General features: G+C 37.1%; 1 protein-coding gene across 2 annotated transcripts in view; it reads left to right on the forward strand.

Annotated features, from left to right (window-relative positions):
* The first annotated feature begins 285 nt into the window (after window positions 1-285).
* Window positions 286-25,587, forward strand: part of dennd5a (DENN/MADD domain containing 5A) — an 80,938-nt gene continuing 55,636 nt past the window's right edge. Inside the window, exon 1 of one of the 2 annotated variants that reach the window (XM_079865567.1) lies at window positions 286-695. In XM_079865567.1, the coding sequence (XP_079721693.1) occupies window positions 596-695 (100 nt within the window). In that variant the 5' untranslated portion in view covers window positions 286-595. The remainder of the gene's footprint in view (window positions 696-25,587) is intronic. The other variant, XM_079865566.1, reaches the window with a different exon arrangement.

Consider the following 25,587-nt stretch of genomic DNA (forward strand, 5'->3'; position numbering starts at 1 on the left):
CTCTGTGTAAGCCAAATTTTTTTTTTTTTTTTTTGGAGACTCTATAATTAAACCCTTCTCATTTTAAATGTATAATTACTTTATTACTTTTATCACATTTTACATTCATAAGATGCATGCGATTTCCAAATCCAGCACCAGAGGGCAACATCAAACAACATTTATTGCATGCTGCTGCGATTTATCATCACGACAAATTGTTTAAATTGCGGGCGACGGCAGTTACTTCATAGTTAGCTCCTGGATGATAACTGAATATGTGATTTGTTGACGTTATTTTTCTGCCAGAGAAGCGATAAGTAGTTTGATGCAGCGGCGTTCAGTCTCTTCACGCGCGATGATGCTGAAGCGCATAACGTCATCCCGAGCACAGCAGTGCGCATGCGCGAGAGCGAGCGAGCGCGCGCGCTGAGGGTTCGGAGGACGGGGAGAGAGAACAGCTGTAACGTTACCGGAGGCCACAATGCGACTGGCGCTCGGGGCTTCTCCTGTCTTGATCCTCATCCGCAATGTCTACGCAGAATGATCGAGAGAGCTCGTACTATGCGCTCCTCTAAACCCACAAACAGAAGAGCACAACTGGAGCCGTCTCAAAATGAGCACCGGATTCAGCTCGAGCTCCTGCCGCTTCGCGGATTATTTCGTGACCTGCGGTTTGGACACCGAGAGCGGCTTAGAGCCAGACGAGCTGTCCGGTAAGACCAGATCACTTCACCGCTCTGATTTCGACAGATTTGTGAGGTTTTATTGTGTATTTACTTAAAGGTGTTAGTTATGTGATGTTAAACCACAATAATAGTGACTACAGCGGCTGAAAATGCGTGGAAATGTCTTTTCAGTTGGGTAAACGAGTTGACATTTGTATCATTTCATTTTATGCATAGACACTGGACTTTAGGAGTGTTCTAGATAGTTGACCTTATAAAAGAAGAGACTATTGATTCTTAAAGGAAAGCTGTTAAAAATGTACTTAATTTTTTATTATTGGGAAAGCTTATTCAAATTAAGTCGATTAAACTCAAGCATCTGTCATTTCATAATAGCTCCTCCATCTATATTCTTGAATATATAACATAAACCAAACCAAATTGACATTGTTTACTTCTGTTTTACAAGACAAAGAATGAGGATCAGTGTTATGATATACAATCTATATTCTGCAATATCTTCTCCTGTATATTCAAGGTTTGTATTTGCTTCAATTCAGGGTTTATTTGTGTTGACTTCATTTGTGCAATAGTTTTTATTTCTTCATAAACAGTTGTTTTTATTTCCAGCATTCATCAAAACAAGGTTGTACTATAATGTAATCTCTTCAGACTTTTTCAACCTAACATCTGGATCTGATCAATTCCTTCATCTCCAGCACACACACACAAACATAAACATATAATTAAGAAAATATAGGTATTTGTGTTTTTAAGCATTTGTTTCCTTTACTCCAAAACAATAACTAAAGGCAGTAACAATTTAAACAATACATTTTATTTGTGAACCGATGTTTAGCTGTTCTTTTTAATAGTCAACTTATTTTCATCAGTTATCAAGACACAAAGATCTTTATTTCCACCAAGCTGATAGCTTACTAAAAACCCAACAGTCATCATGTTTTCTGGCCATTTCAGGTTTTCTTTTGACGTGATATAAAGTAATGATATTTAAATGGATGAGTTGTTTACTTACTTTTTAATTAGTCTTCCCATTTAACAGCATCATTTTGTTCACTCAGACTGATTCACGAAAACAAGAGGTTGCATTTATCGCACTAACCAATCATATCCAATCATAACCGATCATATCCAATCATATCACGATGAAAGCATTGCCTCCTCTCATGTGACTTCATTCATTCTCAATTACCCCCCATCAAACCCACGGCACACTTTAGTGGGTCTGTTAAAAGTCAATGGTCTCAGGGGAGGCAAGAGAGACGCGGCGTCCCGCTCTAACTTTACTTGAGCGGGTGTTCCTGTTGGAAAGTGTTACTTAAAAAAAACAAGTGATTTTTTTAATGTCACGTTTTGTAATATTTGCATTGTTTTATTTTTGTGATATGGATTATTTTCTCATCCAATGAGGAGGCACTGCCCTCCCTTGCCTCCTCGGAGGAAACGCCCCAGATAGATATATATTTTACGTTTATATATTTATATTTATACGTTTTTACAGTGAATAACTTACAACATGTTCTCATATTAAAGGCTTTTTCAACCAGCACGTGCAGTCTTGTAGGGCGAGAGTGCAGATTCAGATTTCCTGTGGTTTCGGGCTTCCTCATCTTGCATTGCATTTTTTGCTAGATCTCCACTGATGCAATCAGAACATCAGTTTTCTCTTAAAGTTTCTTGGATCTTTGTGAAAGTGGTATTTCATTAATGCAGATCAATGTGTTTTATTCCATAAGTGTTTTGTTGCATGAGGGGGTGTCAGGGGGGTGATAGTTGTGCCTCTCTGTGAACTGCACCGTTGGTGTTTTAAATCATATGTAAAAGGTAAAACACTATTCAGTCACTGAATTTTGTTTGCTAAATTTGGCTGGGCAACGATTAATCGCGATTAATCGCATCCAAAATAAAAGTTTGTGTTTACTTAGGCTAATATATGTGTGTGTAGTGTGTATAATCATTTTGTATATATAAATACACACATATGCATGTATATATTTAAGAAATATTTGCATGTATATACTGTATATATTTATACCTAATTTAGATTATATAAAAATATAAATGTTATATATTAATAACACATTTTTCTTAAATATATTCATACATGTGTGTGTATTTATACAAAGTAATTATGCACACCACACACACATATATAAGTAAACACAAACTTTGATTTTGAATGCGATTGATCGCGATTAATCGTTGCCCACATATTAGGCTACTGGTGCCTATTAAAGGTGCAGTAAGTAACGATTTTTGAGAAACGCTGTTGAACGTGGATCTGATCGAGCACCACAACACACTTATAGCCAATCAGCAGTAAGGGGCGTGTCCACTCATTAAGGGGGGAGGTGCCTGTGTTGCATCAAAGTACCGCGAGAGCGATTCGAGAGTAGCCGGAGAACTCAGCCAGCGCAGCTTCTCCAGAGCGGCTGCAGGAGTTTGATGACACAGCTGTTCCACGATTGGCCGGATTCACCGCATGACAACGATCACGTGTGTTTCGTGTTTATTCGAACACCTTTAGTTCCTCTAAAGCTCACAAATCAGTTTTGTATAACAGTAAACACTCTTTCATGTAGTTGCGATGGTATATTCATGTAGTTGCGATGGTAGATGTCATGTTTATCAAATTAAAACTGATTAAAAAACGTAGACTCCACTTCATTGAATAGTAGCTTATGTTGAACTTTATTCTTGTTCAAACAGACGCTGTATGAAGCAGTAGGCTACATAAAGTATTGAATGAAATGTCTCTGAAACATCTGTGTATTATTTGGCAAATATTGCATTTATTTCACTTCAGCTGTGGTAAAGTATGCAAACACCACGTGAGCGGTCACTACGGGAACCAGAAAGTGTCCGACTGCACGTCTCCATTTGCAGCTCCTCCCCGCCTGCACGCGGCTACTCTCGCCGATCGGTTACATCTAGCCGCAGCCGATGTCGAACACACCTATAATGTGTTTGTAAATTTGGGGGCGGAGCTATCATGATAGGGGTATGTTCGTTTTGGTGATTTAACCTCTTCAGCTCTGCAGCATATTTTGAATTTTTTAGAGGATTTGGCATATCTGAATTTAAAAGAGCGCCCTTCCCACATACATTGGAGTAAATGGATAAAAATGGTCTCATTTTACAGAAAACACTCTGAATTTTAACACAGTGGTGGAATATTGCATATATTATATTGTATATATTCACAATTTTATGATAAACACATATAAAAAGTCATTTTTTTATACAGTTTTTAATTAATATTTTATTTTTTAAAAAAAATTAAAAAAAACTTTTTTTTCTATATCCCTTCAGAAAGTTTCTTTTGATTCCACTAGGTGGCAGTAAACAGGGACAAAAAAGTTTTTTTGGATATCTCCTTCTAAAAAAAAGTTATGGAGATTTATCTGAAAGGAGTCACTGGTGTCTCCAAATCTACTTTTACAGTCTCCATTTTTGATTGCTAAAATAATTGGGCATACCTGAATTTAAAAGAGCGTCCTACCCACATACATTGGAGTAAATGGATAAAAATGGTCTCATTTTACAGAAAACACTCTCCATTTTAACACAGTGGTGGAATATTGCATATATTTTATTGTATTTATTCACAATTTTATGATAAACAAGGATAAAAAGTCAGATTTTTATTGATTTTTTAAATTAAGTTTTTATTTGAGAGTCTGTAATTTAGGACCTGTTTGGTGTATTTCCCTGCGGAAGATTTCTTTTCAATCCTCTATGTGGCAGTAAACCGGGACAAAAAGAATTGTTTTGATATCTCATTCTAAAAAAAAGTTATGGAGATTTATCTGAAAGGAGTCACTGGTGTCTCCAAGTCTACTTTTACAGTCTAAATTATTTATTTCTGAAAGAATAGAGCATACCTGAATTTAAAAGAGCGTCCTACCCACATACATTGGAGTAAATGGATAAAAATGGTCTCATTTTACAGGAAACACTCTACATTTTAACACAGTGGTGGAATATTGCATATATTTTATTGTATATATTCATAATTTCATGATAAACAAGGATAAAAAGTCAGATTTTTATTGATTTTTTAAATTAAGTTTTTATTTGAAAGTCTGTAATTTAGGACCTGTTTGGTGTATTTCCCTGTGGAAGATTTCTTTTCAATCCTCTATGTGGCAGTAAACCGGGACAAAAAGAATTGTTTTGATATCTCATTCTAAAAAAAAGTTATTGAGATTTATCTGAAAGGAGTCACTGGTGTCTCCAAATCTACTTTTACAGTCTCCATTTTTGATTGCTAAAAGAATTGGGCATACCTGATTGTAATATTGCGTCCTACCCACATACATTGGAGTAAATGGATGAAAATGGTCTCATTTTACAGAAAACACTCTACATTTTAACACAGTGGTGGAATATTGCATATATTTTATTGTATTTATTCACAATTTTATGATAAACAAGGATAAAAAGTCAGATATTGATTAATTTTTAAATTAAGTTTTTATTTGAGAGTATGTAATTTAGGACCTGTTTGGTGTATTTCCCTGCGGAAGATTTCTTTTGAATCCTCTGTGTGGCAGTAAACCGGGATAAAAAGAATCTTCTTGATATCACCTTCTAAAGAAAAGTTATTTAGATTTAACTGAAGGGAGGAAAAATGAGAGGTATGAGAATGTAGCAGTTCTTGTATTTTATTATACACAGAGATAATAAACTTCAACAAAATAAATTAAATTAAATGTTTTAGAGAAAAATGTGCAGTCAGATGCCAATGAGGGCATCTGACAGGTCCACACCTTCCATATGTTTATTATAGTCTTTCACTGCCACTGGAATCGGGACTCTGTGCCTTTCCCATACACCCTCTGGATTCTTGACACGCCTGAGGACCTCATCACCGTCATCTGCCTTGTGCATTGTCGAACACATGGTCACCTCTCGTGTGTCCATCCACTTAACAAAGAGAAGTTTCCCGTCTCGGAGCCATCGAATGGTTCCCCTTTGGGCTTTGCGGCTGATGTCATTTGCCTTGGTTTTGGGGAAGTATTGTGCCACACGCCAGAGTCTTCTTAGTGAGCTGGTCCATAAAAAGGCACGGGCTCGTGTAGAAATTGTCCATAAAAAGCTGTGTGGCTCTGTGGCCTCACAGAATCACCAACAGAGGGTGTGGGGGTCTTGGAACCTCCTTGCTGCTGGTGCATGGCAGATCTGGCTGCCATTCATCACCACTGTCCAGACTGCAAAACAAAACAAATTTGTGAGAATTGATAAGAATGTAAAATGTGTACCTTGAAATGCAATGTAAGTCGCTTTGGATAAAAGCATCTGCCAAATGCATAAATGTAAATTTATAAATCCACACTGCGATTCAGAAATGCATGCTAATATTACATGCACAAAAATAATTCACATATGCATATAACAGATACAAGAATATAGTATATTTGCATATCCACACAAGACAAATACATGTGCAAAGATGAATGAGCACCACTCATGCATGCACTGATTCAAATATGAATGTAACAAACATGTAGAATGCATTTCATGTAGAGATAAAAATGTGCTTTTACAGATGCCCAGATGTGCTAAAATAATGTTACATGCAGATTTGTATTTTAGCAGGCATTTGTTCATCAGTTGTATGGATGCTTGACACGCAAGCATGCATCTCTGCAACTGATGAACAACGCTTGCCCACATGCATGCAATCAAAGCAACTAATGAACAACGCGTGCAAAACTACAAACATGCATGTTATTTTAGCACATGTGGGCGACAACAGCACACAAAGCTTAGCAAAAGCTACCAAGCTTATTTGAACTATGGCATGAATATATGCATGGGCTGTGCTCGTTTATTATTGCAAAAATCATCTCAAATATGCATGCAACAGACATACAAAAACATTTACGCGACGCACAAAAAAATACGCACATGCTTAGCAATACCAACCATGCTAATTTGAATTAGCACGTGCATGGGTTGTGATATTTCTCGATTTCTGTTGCATGCATAATTTGCATTGTTGCATGCATTTGTCCATGAAATACACAGATACAATGTTTATAAGCTCGAAATGTGTACTTACTTGTTTTTACATTCAGAGTCTTCGCCAGCATTGTCTAACAGAATCGAAACTGACATCGTTGCAAGCATCAAGCTCCTCCAAGACAGCATCCAAGCCGACAAAAAACTTTCTTGAAGCCATTGTCCAAAGACAAAACACTCCAACCAGTTGTAAAAACCTCGCAATTACTCAAAAAACACTGTCCAAACTCTCCAACTAACCCAAACTCAACTGCGAGGATCTCTGTCAGCCGCGTAATAAGACCCGCCTCCTCAACTTTCCAAAAGGATATCTCGGGCTGTGATTGGCCTAGAAGCATGATCGACGTCTCCGTTGATAGTTTAGAAACCCAGCTTTTCTGTCGTATGACGCAATACGTGATGACGTCATCGGGAATCGCTGCTATATAGACCATCAAAACTAAGGATAATAAGACTATTTGTCTGCATCGCATGTTTTGATCTGGACATCGGTGACATAATACAGTGCCATTTGGCCATGCATGCTCATAGACATGTGAAAATGGTTTCATTTTGAAGAAAACAACCTAAGGAACGAGCTGATATAGCGTTTGAGGCGTTTAGCTACACACGGAGTTAGTGATCCGACCAGGAATGTGACTCATGTGTTTGCTTGTTCAAAAGAATCGATTCTGTTTTCGTGATTCCTTGGATAATAATGTTACTGTAAAGTGTTGGATCGGTGAAATAAACTGCACAGTGATATTCCTGAGAGTGAGAGCTTTCATTTGATATATGACTTGTTTATTTTTGGTGAGTTTGTGTGATATAAATATGAAATTTAATATCATTAATATGATTTTCTCAAGGGGGGGTCATTGCGGGGGGGTCGAATATAGACCTTATTATCTTCTTCTATGTAACATAAATGCAAAAGTGATGAGGTTGTCAGGAAAGCTGAGGTTCTAAGCTTTCAAACAATACCATATATGTATAGTTTTGTGCTGCACAACTTATAGATTTTTTTAAATGATTATGATTATGCAATATTGGACCCACCGGTGGGTCCGCGGGGTTCCGCGGGAGGCCTCAGAGCTGAAGAGGTTAAAATATCAGATCAACATTCGTCACAATTTTGCACTGATGGGAGTCACTCCAAAGATTTTACATACTGGTAGTTCTTTGGTCACTTGTTTAAAATGAAAGCCAGCAGTGAAGTTAGTCAGCGCAGGGACGGTGAGCTGTTATGCTCATAAGTGTTACGACGACAGCTCTATACAAGCGAACAAGCAGAATGCTCTTTTATGAAGTTACTTCACTTAAGGACATAATTAATAAGATTATGCCTGAAAAGCTTTTGGATTTTTTATCATGTGTTAATTTAAAATATCTTTTATAATATGACTTGCTGTTTTTGTTTGTTTTGTTTTTATGATATTTGTATTTTTGTAATTGAATTTTTGCCAAGAAAATAGCTTTGAATGCTTGCTGACATGGCATTAAATAAAATAATCTGAATCTATACAAGCGAAACTTGTGGAAAAACTATATGAGAAAAACGTTGCTCTCTTTCTCCTCATCTTTGTCTCTGTCCTCATTATTGCCTGTGCACAAAGAACGATAATAAATGAATGCATAAATATTTACTTCCGCATGATAGCATTCTGCGCGCCGTCTTTGTTATCGTTCTTTTGCGCAGTTCAGGATACTGTTCGCACTCAAATCTGATTTTGGCCGCATTGAGAAAAAAAAAATGTGGACAGCCAAACAAACAAATCGGATCTGAGCTATAAATCAGAAATGAGTACTAAGGCTTGCATTGTAAACATAGATATAGTAATAAAGCTGCTCTGAAACACTCTCACACTGGTCCCAGGCCATCGAACCATCCTTATCCTGATGTGCGTTTTGGTAGAGAGCATGATTGTACGGTTATGTGTGCAACTTTGAGTCATGGAGAAGCTTGCAATCATCCATGTCCGTTGAGGGTCGATGCATTGATGGGCAATAAATGATACATTTAGAGATGGTTGTAGTGCAACTGAGCCTGCAGTGAAAGTGACCGGTGTCCATCATGACGTTCCCCCTGGGGAAAAGCGCGATCAATGGAGGGTGTCCCACACGAGACCCTCAGGACAAAGAGAGGTCACTGAGATGCTCTGGGGAATACAAAAACACACCAGTTTCTAAAGCAGCATCCAACCGCGTTGTTGTTGCAAGGGTTTGCTGATGCTCTGATGTGTTTATGTGTAGAAAAAAGAAGATTTGGTTGTTTTGAAATGTTTCAACATGTCACTATTGTAAAAAGTACATGGGTGACATTTGTGAGTCTGGGCTGGCCTAGTTAGGGGAACGAAACTGCTTACATGCTGTTTATAGAGGAAACGAGTCAGTTTTTTTTCTTTATCATGCATTTGTAAGTGTGGTCATGGTTGTCTATATATATAGGCTAGATATACTCCGCAAAGAAGAAAATAAACTACCATTTCCAGTAAAGATCTGTCAAGCTTATTTGGATTTTACAAAATGCAGTATCCTGAATTTTTGGTTTTGTTTTTTGAGTCTATAGCCTATATAAAATATTTGACTCCTACCATATTTAACATTGAACATGTTCTCATTGGCTGTGTTTCAGTGTCTCATGTTTTTTTGTTTTCATTACATAAAGTTAATTTACTTCACTGCAAACTTATCGTGTTGCACCTGATGAGGACATGGTGTTCTTTTGTACAAAAATCCAAAAAATGGTTGGATTTTTTTGTCATGCTTCAGTGAGGGCAGAAGGAAGGCCTGTTTTTTTTTTTTTCCTCTATAGAGCCCCTTTCACACCGAGGATTTGTCCCGGGATCGTTTGATTTTGGTTCGTTCACACATACATTTCTATGACGTGACACAAATGACGTAACTTACTACAGTAATAAGTAACTTACTTACTTTAGCTAGTTGGTCTTCTTAAAGGGATACTCCACTTTTTTTGGAAATAGGCTCATTTTACAACTCCCCCAGAGTTAAACAGTTGAGTTTTACCGTTATCGAATCCATTCAGCCGAACTCCGGGTCTGGCGGTACCACTTTTAACATAGCTTAGCATAGATCATTGAATCGGACAAGACCATTAGCATCTCTCTCAAAAAAATGACCAAAGAGTTTCGATATTTTTCCTATTTAAAACTTGACTCTTCTGTAGTTACATCGTGTACTAAGACCGACGGAAAATGAAAAGTTGCGATTTTCTAGGCTGATATGGCTAGGAACTATACTCTCATTCCTGCGTAATAATATGACGCAGCGCCTGAAAATAGTCGACCCTAGTCTACCGAGCTGGGGACTATTTTCAGGCGCTGCGTCATATCATTACGCCTGCTGGACCCATGGTACGGCAGCAAAGTTTCTTGATTATTACGCAGGAATGAGAGTATAGTTTTCATTTTCCGTCGGTCTTAGTACACGATGAAACTACAGAAGAGTCAAGTTTTAAATAGGAAAAATATAGAAACTCTTTGGTCATTTTTTTTGACAGAGATGCTAATGGTCTTGTCCGAGTCAATAATCTATGCTAAGCTATGTTAAAAGTGGTACCGCCAGAACCGGAGATCGGCTGAATGGATTCGATAACGGTAAAACTCAACTGTTTAACTCTGGGGGAGTTGTAAAATGAGCCTATTTCCCAAAAAAGTGGAGTATCCCTTTAAGAAGAAGAGTCACGACAATACAACGTTAAAAATTGCTCTAAACAGGGTGAAGCAGTTTGCCGTGCTTACCTGTTCATGGCCGCCATCCTGTTCCGACGAGTTACTCCGTATGAGCTGTGTGTGGGGGATGGGCAGATTGAAATAAATACGCGGTGCGAAAATAAATTTTCTGGTGCGTGAGGGAGAACACCTAAATGTAGGCTTTGAATGAAGCTGAAAACTTAAATCTATTTATTTATGTGTTTATTTCATGAGCTATGAAAAGTATAGGCCCTATACAAAAGTAATTTATTGAAAAATAAAATTTAAAAGAAATTAGAAACCCCCCCCAAAAATTGTAAACCCACCCACTGGTTTCTAATTTACTTTTAATATTATTTTTTATTTTCAACCATAAACATAAACTAGATTAAATTAATTAAAATCAACTTAAATGTTTAGAGCTAAAATAACAAATAGGTTATTCATTAATTATTCGGTTTAAGTTCTGCTTAATGCATTGCAGTTTTTGAGTTAAATTAACTTTTTTTTTTAAATAAGTTAAATGTACTCATTTCATTTAGTGACTTTCAGTGTTAGGTTTTACAGTGTAAAGTTAATTTACTTCACTGCAAACTTATCGTGTTGCACCTGATGAGGACATGGTGTTCTTTTGTGCAAAAAATCTAAAAAATGGTTGGAATTTTTTGTCATGCTTCAGTGAGGGCAGAAGGAAGGCCTGTTTTTTTGCCTCTCACACAGACACTCCGGAAAATACATGGATAATGTGTCCCGGGATCGTTTGTTTTTGGTTCGTTCACACTGCCAGTGATTTTCCGGAATCTGTGAGTGCGTTCACACACACATCCCGTAAAGATCCCGTAAAGACACAGACACGTGACGTCAGGATGTGATAACTCCTGTCAGATGTCAGTTCTGCCGATAACTCCTCTTCGTCATTTCTACATGAAGACGAGTCCATACTCCCCAGTAGCGCCACTGGGTTTGCCGAGTGGCTCGTTCCACATATGCTGTAGGATAGGTTGTAGAAAGGTCATCTCTTACGGCATTGGTCCTGGCTTTTGTTCACACAGGGCACGTTCCGGGACTAATGTTACTAAGTCCCCATCCTGGTATCAATCCCGGGACGTGTTTGCGTTCACACAGAAGGCACTCTAGCAATTTCCCGGGATCAACGCGCTGTGTGAAAGGGGCGCTGGTGTGATTAGCTGATTTGTCAGCAGTATTTCAGTACATGCATTGTTTGCTGTGGTCGATTGTTTCCGAATTTCAAAGTACATTCAGTTGATTTAAATCATAATGCCGTTAAGCTGCTTATGCCTTCCGCATGAGTCTGTTTTCTCAGCTCTTGTTTACATCTGAAGGGCTGTGCTGCATCACATGACCACAGCTTAAAGGTGTAGGCTAGTTCATCATGTACTCACGTCGTTTCTTTTTTTCTGAGGAACACAAAAGAAGATATTTTGAAGTGTGTTGTTGATAACCAAGTAGTTTTAGAAAGCACTGATTTCCATTGTATAAACAAAAAAACACTATTTTTTGTTCCACACAGAATAAATTGAATTATCTCTGTAATGCGCTGTGTTTTGTTGAACCGTTATTTTAGCTTGTATTTTTCCATCATTTGTATTTAATGGATTCTGATATAGACTTTTGAGAAAAGTGCTCCACATGGGCCGGTGAGCATCCCGTGACCCTTCCCGCTGGCGATGGGAATGATGTGCATTGCTGAAGAGTTAGTATATCTCTTGGCAAGGATGCAGAAAATAAGAGCCATTGTCATTCCTTGCATTTCTCTGTTGGGCCAGACGGTCGGGCCTGATTTAGCAGTAATGAAAAACATCCATTAGACCGTTGAAAGTGGGTCACTGTTGCATTCAAGAACGTTTAAGAGCACCGATTTTTTCAGTGAACGTCTGATATGTTGCCCTCCTTTAAATGTGTGCTTTAATGAGGACAAGGCAGAATAAATATTTATCTTGGGTAGAAAAAAAAATCTCAGTGTGCATCTTTAACTAATTTAGTTATCTTAGAAAAGTCAGTAATGATGCTAAAGTATATAAAACTTGCTTTATTTCGAAATGACTTTCAGTTCATTAAGTGAGTCGGATAATGATCCAGTAACCGCTCCAATGAATTCAGTGAGTCCAATAAAGGATCTGTCAGACTAAATCAGACTGTGGTAACTTTAGTTAAAAGCCGATTTCACACAGAGATTCTGGAAAATAGACGGATAATGTGTCCCGGGATCGTTTGATTTTGGTACATTTACACTGCCAGTGATTTTTACATAGTTGAATTGAATCATTTATTCAAACAGATGAAAAAAAAAAAAAGAATTCAAATTATATGCAGTATTGTGCAAAAGTCTTAGGCATGTTAATACCCCCCCCCCCCCCCCCCCAAAAAAAATGGTTTTAAGTCCAGATATAAGTTATTTATATCTTTTGCTGTAGTTTGTCAGTAATATCAGTTTACATTTCCAAACATTCTTTTTGCTATTAATTGTAATAATCCAGTGAGATTTGTGTATGCACAAGGAGTCTGACAACAGCCGGTCTGATCTGATCTCACCATCATCGAGTCCGTCTGTGATTACATGAAGAAACAGAAAAAACTGAGACAGACTAAATCCAGAAGAACTGCGGGAACGTCTCCGAGACGCTTGAAGAAACCTTCCTGCAAAGCTACAGTACTGTGAAAAGTACTGGCACTTGTGTTAAAATGCTGTAAAGTGAGAATGCTTTCAAAAATAAAATCACAAATTGAATTTATTTATGATTTAACTTCTATTAACTAATTCAAATCAATATATGGTGTAACGACCCTTTGCATTTAAAACGGCTTTTGTCCAGGTACACTTGCGCATAGTTTTTCAGGGAGCTTTGCAGGAAGGTTTCTTTCTTCAAGCATCTCGGAGACGTTCCCGCAGTTCTTCTGGATTTAGTTTGTCTCAGTTTTAACATGCCTAAGACTTTTGCACAGTACTGTATATGAAGAGTTCAGATGCAAAAGCCTCTAAGTGCCATCTGAAATTTTCTTCTAGAATGATAATTTTTATCAAGCTTGTATATTTAAGTTAAGTAATTTCACTTAAATGACAATTAATAGGTAATTTGCATTGCCATTTGAGTGAAATTACTGAACTTAAATATACAAGCTTTATAAATATGATCATTCTAGAAGAAAATTTCAGATGGCACTTAGAGGCTTTTGCATCTGAACTCTTCATATATTTTTAAATAGACTACAGCAATTAACATTGTGTCAGAACCTCTAGTAAATGCAGTTATTTTTGCTAGTTGTCTATTCATAATCATGTGAGAATCATGATCTCTATTTTAAACCAAAAAAAAATTGTTATTCTCACTTTATCTAGAATCGTGTAGCTCTAATAGAAAGACGTTTTGTCACAGCAAGCTCACAGATTGGGCAAAAATAATTATTTTGCCTTTTTGCTTGAGATTCAGAAAAGCAGTCCTGAATTGGATACAAATGTCTTCACATTTTTGGAATAAGCACTATGTAAAATAAGTGTTCATTTCAATCATCTACTGGGAAACTCGTAGAGATCAAGCACTGATTGTGATCTTGAGTTATATTTGTGGCATCAGAAAACTCTTAAAGTTAAAAAATGTTTTTAAATCTTGGACCAGAAAGGATGCATCTGTTCTTGTATATAAAAAGCCCTTTCTGTGTGGTTTCATGTCTATGACCTGTTTGAGTGAACTTTTGTGTGTATGTTCTCATTTCCTGTACCATTCCTTCTTTGCTATTAGCATCGCATTCACAAACAGAGCAAGAATGACAAGAGGAATGCAGTTTGCACAGATGTGCTTGCTCTACTCATTAAATGGCAGTGTGAACTGTTTAGACAAACACATATTTTTGAAGTGTTGGGATGGTTTAGAGACTGACGAAGTTGACGGACGTCTCTCTGTGACTAACACTTCGCCAATGCTAACCGACTAAGGGTGTCTCGATTCTCCAAATCCTCGATTCGATTACATTTTCGATTCTAAAGTCACAGTTCGATTCGATTCTCGATTTGTTTGATTGTAAAAAAAAATTGCATCACAATAAGTGTATTGTGATTGTCACTAACATTTTAGTAACTAAACTGAATTTTATTAGGTTTAGTGACAACATGTTACAATGTTTACATGGTACAATTTCTGGTAAGCTACGCTTTTTTATTATTTCAATTCAATTCAATTATTGTGATTTGATTTAATATAGACTCATTTGGATAAATATTAGGTAGGCTACACAAGATAGGCGTTAATTTGTCTCAAGAAAAAAAACAACTCACCTAAATGCTGTAAACATACAGAGAGCCCTATCCGCTAGTAGTAGGCTATTATTTAAGGTTAAAAATAATTAAATATAATGCGTCTTTTTATTATAATAACAACTTTATATTTAATGATATAAGTAAAAAATATAATAAATATGTAATATAGAACACATATTTAGCAAAATACTCCCTATAGCTATTTTTTTCTTGCCAACTACGTGCTATAGCCTATATGTTCATTAAATGGCTTTCCTGAGGTAAATGTGACACAATTGTTCTCCAGCTATGTTATTGACCTCTTCACGCTGATAAAAACACTGATTGATCGATATTTTGTATGAGGAATATACATTTCGGTAAGTTGTAGCCTACTACTGTATCTTTCAACAGTGTTCGTGTTTATTTACTATTAGCTAGTAGAGATGATCGGTTCACGTGCGCTAGGGATCTGTCACGTAACATTTACAAGCGCCAAAATGGTATTTATTGTTTGAATTTCGTAATAAAATTGACAGAATCTGAGAGCTGAGATTTTTTTAATATCATAAAGTAACCTGCTCTAGTCTGTCGGTCTCCGTGTCCTCTTTGCTTCGCGATTTTTCTGTGCGTGAGAAAATGGATGTGTGGCGTGAGAGCGTGTGAAAAGTGTAAATTGCGTGTGTCTCACGGTGAATGCGTGAGAGTTGGCAGCACTTCAACATGTGTTTTTTTTTTTTCCGCTCTGACCTGACATGGGGGCGTGGCAGCATCGACGATTCCATTTTTTGATTCGATAATCGAGATTGAGCATTAATTTCGACCGATTTCGATTTAAAATCGAAATCGTGACACCCTTATAACCGACACTTAGGCTAGTACTGCTGTGACATTTCCTCATAGTTTAACTAAACTGTTTACTTTCCACTAAAAATGTGTTTTTTAATGCAATAAAGTGTGACCAAACAAAGCATATCTTCTGTTATATCACTGATCAAATGAAAGCTGCTAATTGGGGTGCAGAACATAAAGTCCAGCTTTTTTTTCTTTAAATTAGCCCTCTCATCCTCTGTCGTGTTGCTTTTGCAATGAAACTGCAGTAGTTCCATGTGCCAGAATTCTGCAAAGTTTGTGACAAAACCCTCTTTTATTCCCAGTGACGGGGCACAGGGTGAGGGCTTCATTAGCATATGCATGAGAGGCCCTGCTGGCAGAGCATTCTGATTGGCTGGCTCACACCATCAGGCCTCGGTACACTGAGGACGGCAGCTGCGCTCGACACACACTCACACACACATACCGATTTAAACACTATCCCCTAGGAGTTTCCCATGCACCCCGTGTCTTGAGCTCTTTCTCAGTGACATCACTATTAAAGAGCGCTCCTTTGAGCTCCTCGTACTCTGATTAGTCATTAATCTCATGTGCATGATAAAGACGTTTTAAGAGCAGCTTTATTTAATGATTTTTAAGCTGCATTGAGAACTCAATAACTAGACATCCATGTAAAGTCATGAAATTCTGTGATTTGAATGTACCGTAAATTCCTAAACTGGCTTAACTCCATCTTTTACGCATAATTTAAAGATGTGTGACCGCTCAATTAAAGCCGTTTTGAAGCAGTCCAGCTCTAGCCGTTTCATGCTACACCATGTAATTACAGAAATTAGTCACAATTGTCTTTAACCCTGTGTAGAGTGTGTTTGTTCCTGTGTAAAAATGAGCTCATTTCTGTCTTCCTGTTGGAGCAGAGGAACACAGTGTTGTTAGCGTGCTTATTTTGACCTTGCATGTTCCTGAATAGCCTGAGGTTGCACAAAGAAGGGCTTATCACCATGAATCTCCACTGTGCCCCAATGGTCTTGATTCATTCTTCAACAATTAAAGGGATATTTCACTGGAAAGATGAATGTGTATTTAAATTGAGTCATTTATGTAGTAGAAATGTGAAATTATTTTAGAAGTTGGTGCCTTCTAGACTGAGAAAAGCCAGAAAATGTATTTCTGGCTCATGTGGATGAAAGACAACAACTCCCAGAACGCACTTGCTTCGCTCCCCTACGAGGCCACTCCCATGCCACGCCTACCGGTTACAGAGGGCAGTATCGGAAGAAATGATACAGCTAGGCTGCTAGTTGACTCGAAACTGAAAAGACGGCGTTTTATCGTGAGATCCCCCTATGGGCGGGATGAAGACATGCAGTATCCCTTTAAATATCTCTACTACACCTGTACACCACATCCCAGGGTGTGTAAAAAAGAAAAAGCTTTTTATTTAAGCCTAAATTCAATCTGTTCTTCATATAAAGCGATCGTGGCTCAATTCATTCATTTTTCACTCATTCATTCATTTTTTGAAGCGCCAAAGTACTGTCAATGGAGGGACAGAAAGCTCTCAGATTTCATCGAAAGATCTTCATTTGTGTTCTGAAGATGAACAAAAGTCTTACAGGTTTGGAACAACACGAGGGTTAGTAATTAATGACAGAATTTTCATTTTTGGGTGAACTATCTCTTTAACCCACCTTTAAACTTACTCATACCCCCAAACCTGTCCCTAACCTTCCCCGTATCACACCTCGATAGCAGCACAAGTATTTTGCAATACAACATCAACACAATAAGTAATTCAACTTAATAATTATTGTTTTTTTCCCCAATGCAAGTACATTGTAGTTAAAGACCCCTAATATAAAGGGGGACCAAAAAGGAAAACACTAGCTATGGTTCTAGTCAATTCAATTCACGTTTATTTGTATAGCGCTTTTCACAATACACATCGTTTCAAAGCAGCTTTACAGAAAATGCATGAGTCCACATTACAATATAGAGTGATCTGTTATCAGAGGTAACTGTCTAAGTTATGTATTTCAGAAATGCACATATACAAAATCACACAGTTAGCTAAAAATGTATCCATTTAAACAATGTAATAATTTAAGGCAGAAACAGTGAGCTCATTGAATACATGTTTGTTAACAAATGATGTATAAGATTTGATCATCTTACATAGTTTCTTATCCCACCTCAATGGCACCACAAGTGTTTTGCAATACAACATGAACACAATAAGTAATTCAACTTAACAATTATTGTTTTTGGTAACACTTTATTTTACAGTGTACATATGTTACATGTACTTACCATAGTAATAACTATAAATTATGCATAATTGCATGCAACTAACCCTCAACCAAATCCTAATCTAACACTATAGTAAGTACATGTAGTTAATTAATATTACTCAGTACTTAAATATATAATTACACTGTAACAATGACACCTTAAAATAAAGTGTAACCTTGTTTGTTTGTTTTTTCCATATAAAGACCCCTAATATAAAGTGTGACCAAAAAGGAAAACATTAGCTTTAGTTCTATTCAAAGTTGCGAATTTAACTTGGAATATCTCATATATTTGAGTACGTTTAAGAAATGCGGGGGTGAAGAGGCTGATCTCAGCTGTTTGGATATGTTTGTTTCAGCAGCGAATTTTCACAGGAAAACGTCATCCGCCATCTGTTACTCTGATATTCATTTGCTCTTTTTTGTGGCCCTTTCTTTGCTCACACAAATGTAGACTCACTGTTAGAAGAAAAGGTTGAAAACCGTCTTTCAGGCGCTTCATATGTAGAACATTTGAAGGGATCCATTTTAGTTTAGTTTTATTTTCATTATCATTTAGTTTTAAACATACTTTATCACTAGAAAACAATTGAAAAACCACTAAACATGAAAGTAAATGCAATTATTTAGGACATTTCTCATTATATCGAACCTTTTTGGCATAAAGGGTTCTTTAAAATTCAGTCAAATATAGATCCCCGTTGAAACCTTTGTTTCTAAGAGTGACTGTCTCTCATCCATCCGACGCCATTGTGCTGCAAGGATCAACATTGTGTCATCACATCAACCCCAGTCCAATTATTCATTAGCAGAGGCGTACAAGTGATGCACAATCAATCTGTCATTTCTCATTCTTAAATTCCCAGTATGGAGCGCTACGATGATGACGTGTTTCTGTAGGCCGGGTTCGCATCACCCTGGTTCCCTCGACAAAAACCAAATAGGATTTTCCCATTGGAGTTTTGATAATTGTAATTACACGCTTTGTTCATTATGAACACAACTTTTATGAATTTCTAAACCTAAATACGACTTAAATGAGCTATCATAAGGCTATAAATGTACGTCACCATAAGCTTCCGACAACTCTTTCAGCCTTCATTTAAAACATTTTCCCTGAAAGTTTGAGTTGGAAAAGCAAGGGCATAATTATTAACAAAATGAGTCTGTGAAAGCGTATGAGTAGATGATTTACCTGTTCAGTGTGATGACGTTTAATGTCCCCAACAACCTCTGTTGTCCCATTTAGCCACTTGTTAGCAACCTCCTTTTTCAAGACAAGTGACAGCCATAGAAAAATCCCAAGGGAGCACTGATGTATTTTGCCTTAGTTTCACGTTTTATTCTATCTTGAGCTTGCACTTTCGTGAATACTACAGATTGTACATCTGCGCATTTTTGTATCCATGTACTATCCGATTGGCTGAGGGTTATTAACAGAACACGTTTTGCTTCGGGAGGTTGGGCGGATCTGGCAAGAAGTTAGGCCGCTTCTTTTGGCCCAAAACACTGTGTTCGTGGTCATCCAGTTCACTACAACACGGCGGTTTTTCAGATTTTCCGTTGCGCCGTTCTCCTTTATCCGCTGCCTACATTGCGCTAGATCCTTTACTGGAAACCGGAAGTAACTCACTCCCGTTAAACGTTCACTTACAAGTCGACACCTAGGGGTGTGACGGTTAGTATATAACCGTGAGACCGACGGTTATAGTTGAACACCGTCATTAGATCTCTATAACCGCCAAAACCGTGTTAAAATATTTTTGACAAACATTTTTTATCATAGAGAATGTTTAAATACTAATTAAAAACAATTGTTAACAGTCTGTGTTATTAATGGTCTACGTCGTTTCCAACTGTATTTGATTCTTTGCCAAGTACCCCCTGACCGACCGCCAATTATTTGAAACAGAAATAAAAGCTATGATATAGTGATGTGCCATCATTATGAGATGTATTAAACAAATGAAAAACATTTGCAATAATAAACATTAGCAATGAACATTTGCAATCGGGAGACATTGTTTTTACCACTTAATGAAGTTTTGTTTTGTAAATCGTCAGACATGATTTTTACCACTTCATTAAGTTTTGCTTTGTTCTTTAAAGGGAATTTTGTTTTGTACAAATTGTCTCTTAATTTTAATAAATGTTTCATCAACCAATTGCATGTATTTAATAAATAGGAGAATAATAGGAGACAATATAATAACCGTGACATCGAGGCTCCGATGCGCCGTGTTCACTTGCATTGCATTGTGAAGTTGAACTAGAGCGCATCTCATCGTAAATGAATGAAACTCAGCGTAGGCCTATGCCTCATACATTAGCATTAAATATCTTTGCTGCATCCTTTCTAGAACAGACAAGGGCTTTCTTGCGGCTCGCATCAGCAGAGCATTGCATCATCCATAGACCGCAAAACAATCAGCGGATGGCGGGCGGGTGCGGCTTTGAAATCTGGTCAAAAAACGTTGGTGCGGATGATGAGTTTTGTGATGCGGTTGCGGATGAACTAATACCCCATCCGCGTATCTCTATTGATAACAACATTGAACACTATACAAATATTAATTTTATTCAAACTAAGTTGTCCTATAACAGACGATCGTCACCCCCCCCCCCCCCCCCCCGACGGCGGTTATGTTACGAACCGTCACATTTGACTCACGTCATAACCGTCATCACCAATTCTGAAACTGGCACACCCCTATCGACACCATTAAAACTAGTTTGCTAAATAGTATTCCCTACTAAAGTAAGGTGGTATTTGACTCTGCGAAGCGTATCCATCGCAGACTGGTGGGCGTGGCCTTGGAAGGCAACATGCCCAGTGCATTATGGGTGTTGAAGTTTTCCTACATATTTGGCAAAAGGGAAGACAGCAGACGTTTTTCTTTGTTTTCTCTAGTCAGCACTGATTTAAAAATAAAAAATTTGCCTTTCTACTGAATAGGCAGCCAAGTTTTATTGAAAGCCTATTCTGCCAGCGTTGAAGGATGATTAACTACTAAAATGCTTGCTTGTTTCTGGGTTTTGGCCTACGAAAACACGTCATCCCTGCACTCTATTGGGGTTTCTTTTCAATATTTTTCCTGCAGCTGTTTAGATGACTAGTCTCAGCTCTATGCCTTTAAAATCATGCTATCGGTTTCTGCTGGTACTTCAGGGCCCGTCACTGCTGGTTTAGATGTATTAATGTTGTCTTCAGTGAGCATCACGAACACGCTCTCAGACCTCATGCATTCACGTCAGGCTCGTGGCCTCGGGCTGTTCTCTGGCCAACAGACCTAAGCTTTCAGCCATCGTACGGAAGTACTTTATAAGATAAAGTTCATCTCTTCCCTCTTAGCCTAGAGCCATGAAATCCGTTTGTGTACTGTAAATCAAAAAGCATCTGTTATAGTCTAGCTTTATTCTACGATTATAGCAAATTAAAAGCATTTTTTTTTATTTTTCAAAGGAAATAATAGGTAAATTCACCATAAAATATATTTTTTTATGGAATATTGAATTGTTTATAATAATTGATTGATGACACATCAGTATTTTTATTTTATTTTTTTATTCATGTGCCCTTGTAATAATCAAAAAACGACATTGATCCAATTATCAGATGGACGGAATAAAGTCCCGCCCTACTTTTTTTTTCTTTTTTTTTCACAATAGGGAAGAAAAAATGATCTCACCTTCTGTTTCATGCCGACTATATTTATTAGATATTAGAAATTACTATGGGCCAGACAGAAAAAATTGGAAAAAAAGGAGCGAAACATGCATTGTGGGTGTTTTCAATGTATATGGTTTGTTGAACCAATTATTTGAATGTGGTTGCTTTGGCATGTTTGTGCTTTTCCCCAAATGCAGTAAGAAATAAGGTCTGGTTTGTTTTTCTTAAGCACTGACCTTTCCAGAAACCACAGGGTCTTTTCACCTCAGTGTGTTTCCCCTCCGCATAATTTTACGCCTCTGATGCTCTCTGTAAAAGTACCAGAGCTTTTTTTACAGGTGTCATTTCATCAACAAAAAAAATTCCAAACAGATTAATCACTTTTTTTTTTTTTTTTGTTAATCGTTTTTTTAAATATAAATCAAATAAAATTGTACGGTACAGACTCTGATCAGCAACTAATTGTTTATAGATTTAAAAAAACGTAAATAGAAAAATAAAACAGAAAGGTGTACCATTGATATTTGGGGCCCTGGTGTTTATTGTGGTTTTGAACGAGGCCGCTGGTGCTCTTTCTGCTGTTTATTTAGTTGGTTTACATCACCGGTGCTTTTCACCTCGGCCTTATTGATCTGTTTGCAGTTCATAATATCTAAAGCATGTTTGCTGTTGACAAAATGATGAGCGTTTAGTTTTCAAAGGCTTGCCGTTTAGCTCATCCTCACTTGAACTCGGGCCTTTTGTGCTGACCGTCCCGTGATTGAAACAAATCATGTGTGAGGTGCTGGCAGAGAATTAACAAGGCATGAACCATGACCAAGTGTTTTCATTCATCACCAGAGCTGATTGCTTTTGTCCTCTGCGTCTGAAATCATGTTCAGGTTATTAGGAAGAACACGGAAGTCCTTGCATTGAGTCGCTGTGCAGTGATTCTGGTGTGATTGTGAGTTTTGGATGGATACTGTGGTGAACACCATTTGCTGCCAGTACCTGTTTTGGTTAAGTGAAATAGATTTAATACATTTCTACAATAAAACAGAATTTCATATGGTTAACATTTTGATTTAGATATGTTTTTATATTGAATATAAACAAATTACATTTTTTTATGGTTGCCATTTACATGCTTTTTTATAAGGTGTCTTAGATAAATGTTAGTAAACTGTACAAATAACTGCACAATAATGTTTTTTTTTATTATTAAATTGGTTTCAGTTAATGCAAGAATATTTCAATCCAGAATTTCTACATAAAAAAATTAGCAAAATGGATATTCTGCAAGAAAAATGTAAAAGACTCGCATCCTACTTGAATTATCCCTATAATTATGCAAAAAAAAAATCCCCAAAAATATATACAAATTTTAAGTCCATAAACGGGTTAGGAATTCGGCTTTCTTTTTTTATCGTATCACTATTAATTTGTATTTTTCTTAAACAATATAACAATATTGGGGTGTAACAATATATCGTGTCACAATATATCACAATACAAAAATGCAACAATATGTATCGTGGATAGTTCACCCAAAATAAAAATTACCCTGTGAGAAAAAATTGAAGTTTTCAAAGTCAGTACTACATTAAACTACAATATATTATGTTGAATATAATGTATAATAATGGGGGAATATTAGTGGGTCCTGATAATGCTTATGATATAAGTCTTATGTTACCAGTAAAAAGTGGCCTACATTATTTTAACTATATCTAGCCATTGACAGAGTGCAAGCATATTCGTCTACAATAATTCTGTATTTTCAGCTTCAGAATCATGAATATATTTATTCTGGTGTCACCATTGTCCAAGCCTATTTGTTTACACCCACAATATTATATCAAATATTTAGCATTTAATCAACAGTACATTTTTTCTTAACCTTTAACTATATGTCTTGGAGTATCGCAATAATATCGTATCGTGAGTTCAGTATCGTGATATGTATCGAATCGTGAAATTATGGTATCGTTACACCCCTAATTTCTCTCCATTGGTGCATTTGAAAAAAAGTTGTTGCTACTTTAGATATTCAGTGCTAGCCTGGCTAACGTCAGACCACTTTCTCTTTGAGACGTGGTCTGGAAACCACATGTACATTTTCTCGTATTTGAGGCGTGGTTTACGAATGCCCAGAGCCGTTTATTGGGCGCTACGAATGTCTATCAAATGCGCCTGTACGCAGCTCATAGCCAATCATTTCAAATTATACCAGATGACGTATGTAGAGCGACAGATATTCAACGAAGAAGACGACGATGGGTCAGAGATTTATGTGTACACCAGAGAGTCCTGCACGGGTCCGATTTTGTAAATCCGCACCCGACCCGTTTTCCAACAGCAGCACTAATAAAAATCTGCACCGACCCGCTTAAAATAGAACCGACACCCGACCCGCACCCGAAATAAAAAATCAGTTTAGACTATCACATTATAGACACACAAACAAACATTTTTATTGCCAGGTCATACAGAAGTTATTACACGACCATTAAGGACAACTTCAGCCGAAGCTGTCAAAAGGCCGATACATGAAGAACATGGCTAACGTTACCACACAAATCGAACAGACGCGGCTACACCACTATATGCCACACAATTTCGTCTAGCCTACATCTGACAATTTTGGGTTCAAACACACCCTGCACACCACACATACTTAACAGTGTTAAATATGAAAAATACCGTTCGATAGAACGGCTTTGTTACCAGTTATCTGCGTGTCCAGACTACCTTGCAGCGTGAATAAAATCGCGCTGCTCAAGGCAGTATGGGGAAACCCAGGCTAATTCAGTGCATTGGTTTCAGTTTGATCTACATGACATATAATGTATGACATTAATTTACAAAACACCAAAGTTTAATTTTGATTGATTGATTAATTTAAATTTCTATATAGACTTATTGCACAGCTTTGAAGCTGTTTTAGTTTGTCTTGCAGGATGGTCACGTTACCACTTCAAATATACTTACATTTTCAGTACATTAATGGTCTATCATCAGTTATTCTTACATGCATCATGTCAAACAGCTGTCACATCAAAATCTTAACCTTCATTAAGCAGGAAAACGTCTTGTTTGGGTCTTTTGAACTTGATACTTAAAAACATCCTCATAACTGATGTCAATCAGTTCTTCTTAAAGATCATAATAAATAATAAATAAGTGCAAGAATCTGTTATTTAAGGTTTTTTTTTTTAAGAGAAATTCCTTTATTTCCTTTAGCTATTTCTTATAGTGAGAGTTGAAAACGAAATAATATTTTAATAATTTAATAATTTGACCATCCATACATAAAGATTTTAACATGCCTTGGTGTTTGCTTCACATGCGTTATATATATATATATATATATATATATATATATATATATATATATATAACATTCCCTTAAGGGTTTCTAGTGTATACACACTGTACTATCTCTTACTAGTTTTATTCCAGTTCTCAACAGAATCTCATATTTAATGTTTACAGATATTATAATGATGTCAAGTGCAAAGAGAAAGAAAAAACTTGCATGGAAACAAGATTCTCATGGAAGATGCCAGATCAGAAACATTAATAAAGAATGGAATAAAATCCATAATTTAATAGCACACCACATATAGAAGTATGTTTTCATATGGTCATACTTGACAGTTTAAACAGCCCAGCAGCCCCTAGTGTGTGTGTGTGTGTGTGTGTGTGTGTGTGTGTGTGTGTGTGTGTGTGTGTGTGTGTGTGTGTGTGTGTGTGTGTGTGTGTGTGTGTGTGTGTGTGTGTGTGTGTGTGTGTGTGTGTGTGTGTGTGTGTGTGTGTGTGTGTGTGTGTGTGTGTGTGTGTGTGTGTGTGTGTGTGTGTGTGTGTGTGTGTGTGTGTGTGTGTGTGTGTGTGTGTGTGTGTGTGTGTGTGTGTGTGTGTGTGTGTGTGTGTTGGTTAATTTCACACATTCCTGACCTTATTTCTGTTGTGATCCCAGACCAGTGAAACTACCGGATCTGATTTACATCTATGAACTCGTCAAACACACTCTCTGTGAAGATCGGTGACAAATAAACACGTTCTTGCCCTGAACACATTCCTCAGGGAAATATCCTTCAGAGACGCGTCTATTCTTGTTGCATCAAGGCTGTATTCATTGTCTAAGGCAGGTTATCAGATCTTAAATTGTCCC

Source organism: Squalius cephalus (genome assembly GCF_949319135.1).
Source record: "Squalius cephalus genome assembly, chromosome: 3".
Taxonomy (NCBI): domain Eukaryota; kingdom Metazoa; phylum Chordata; class Actinopteri; order Cypriniformes; family Leuciscidae; genus Squalius; species Squalius cephalus.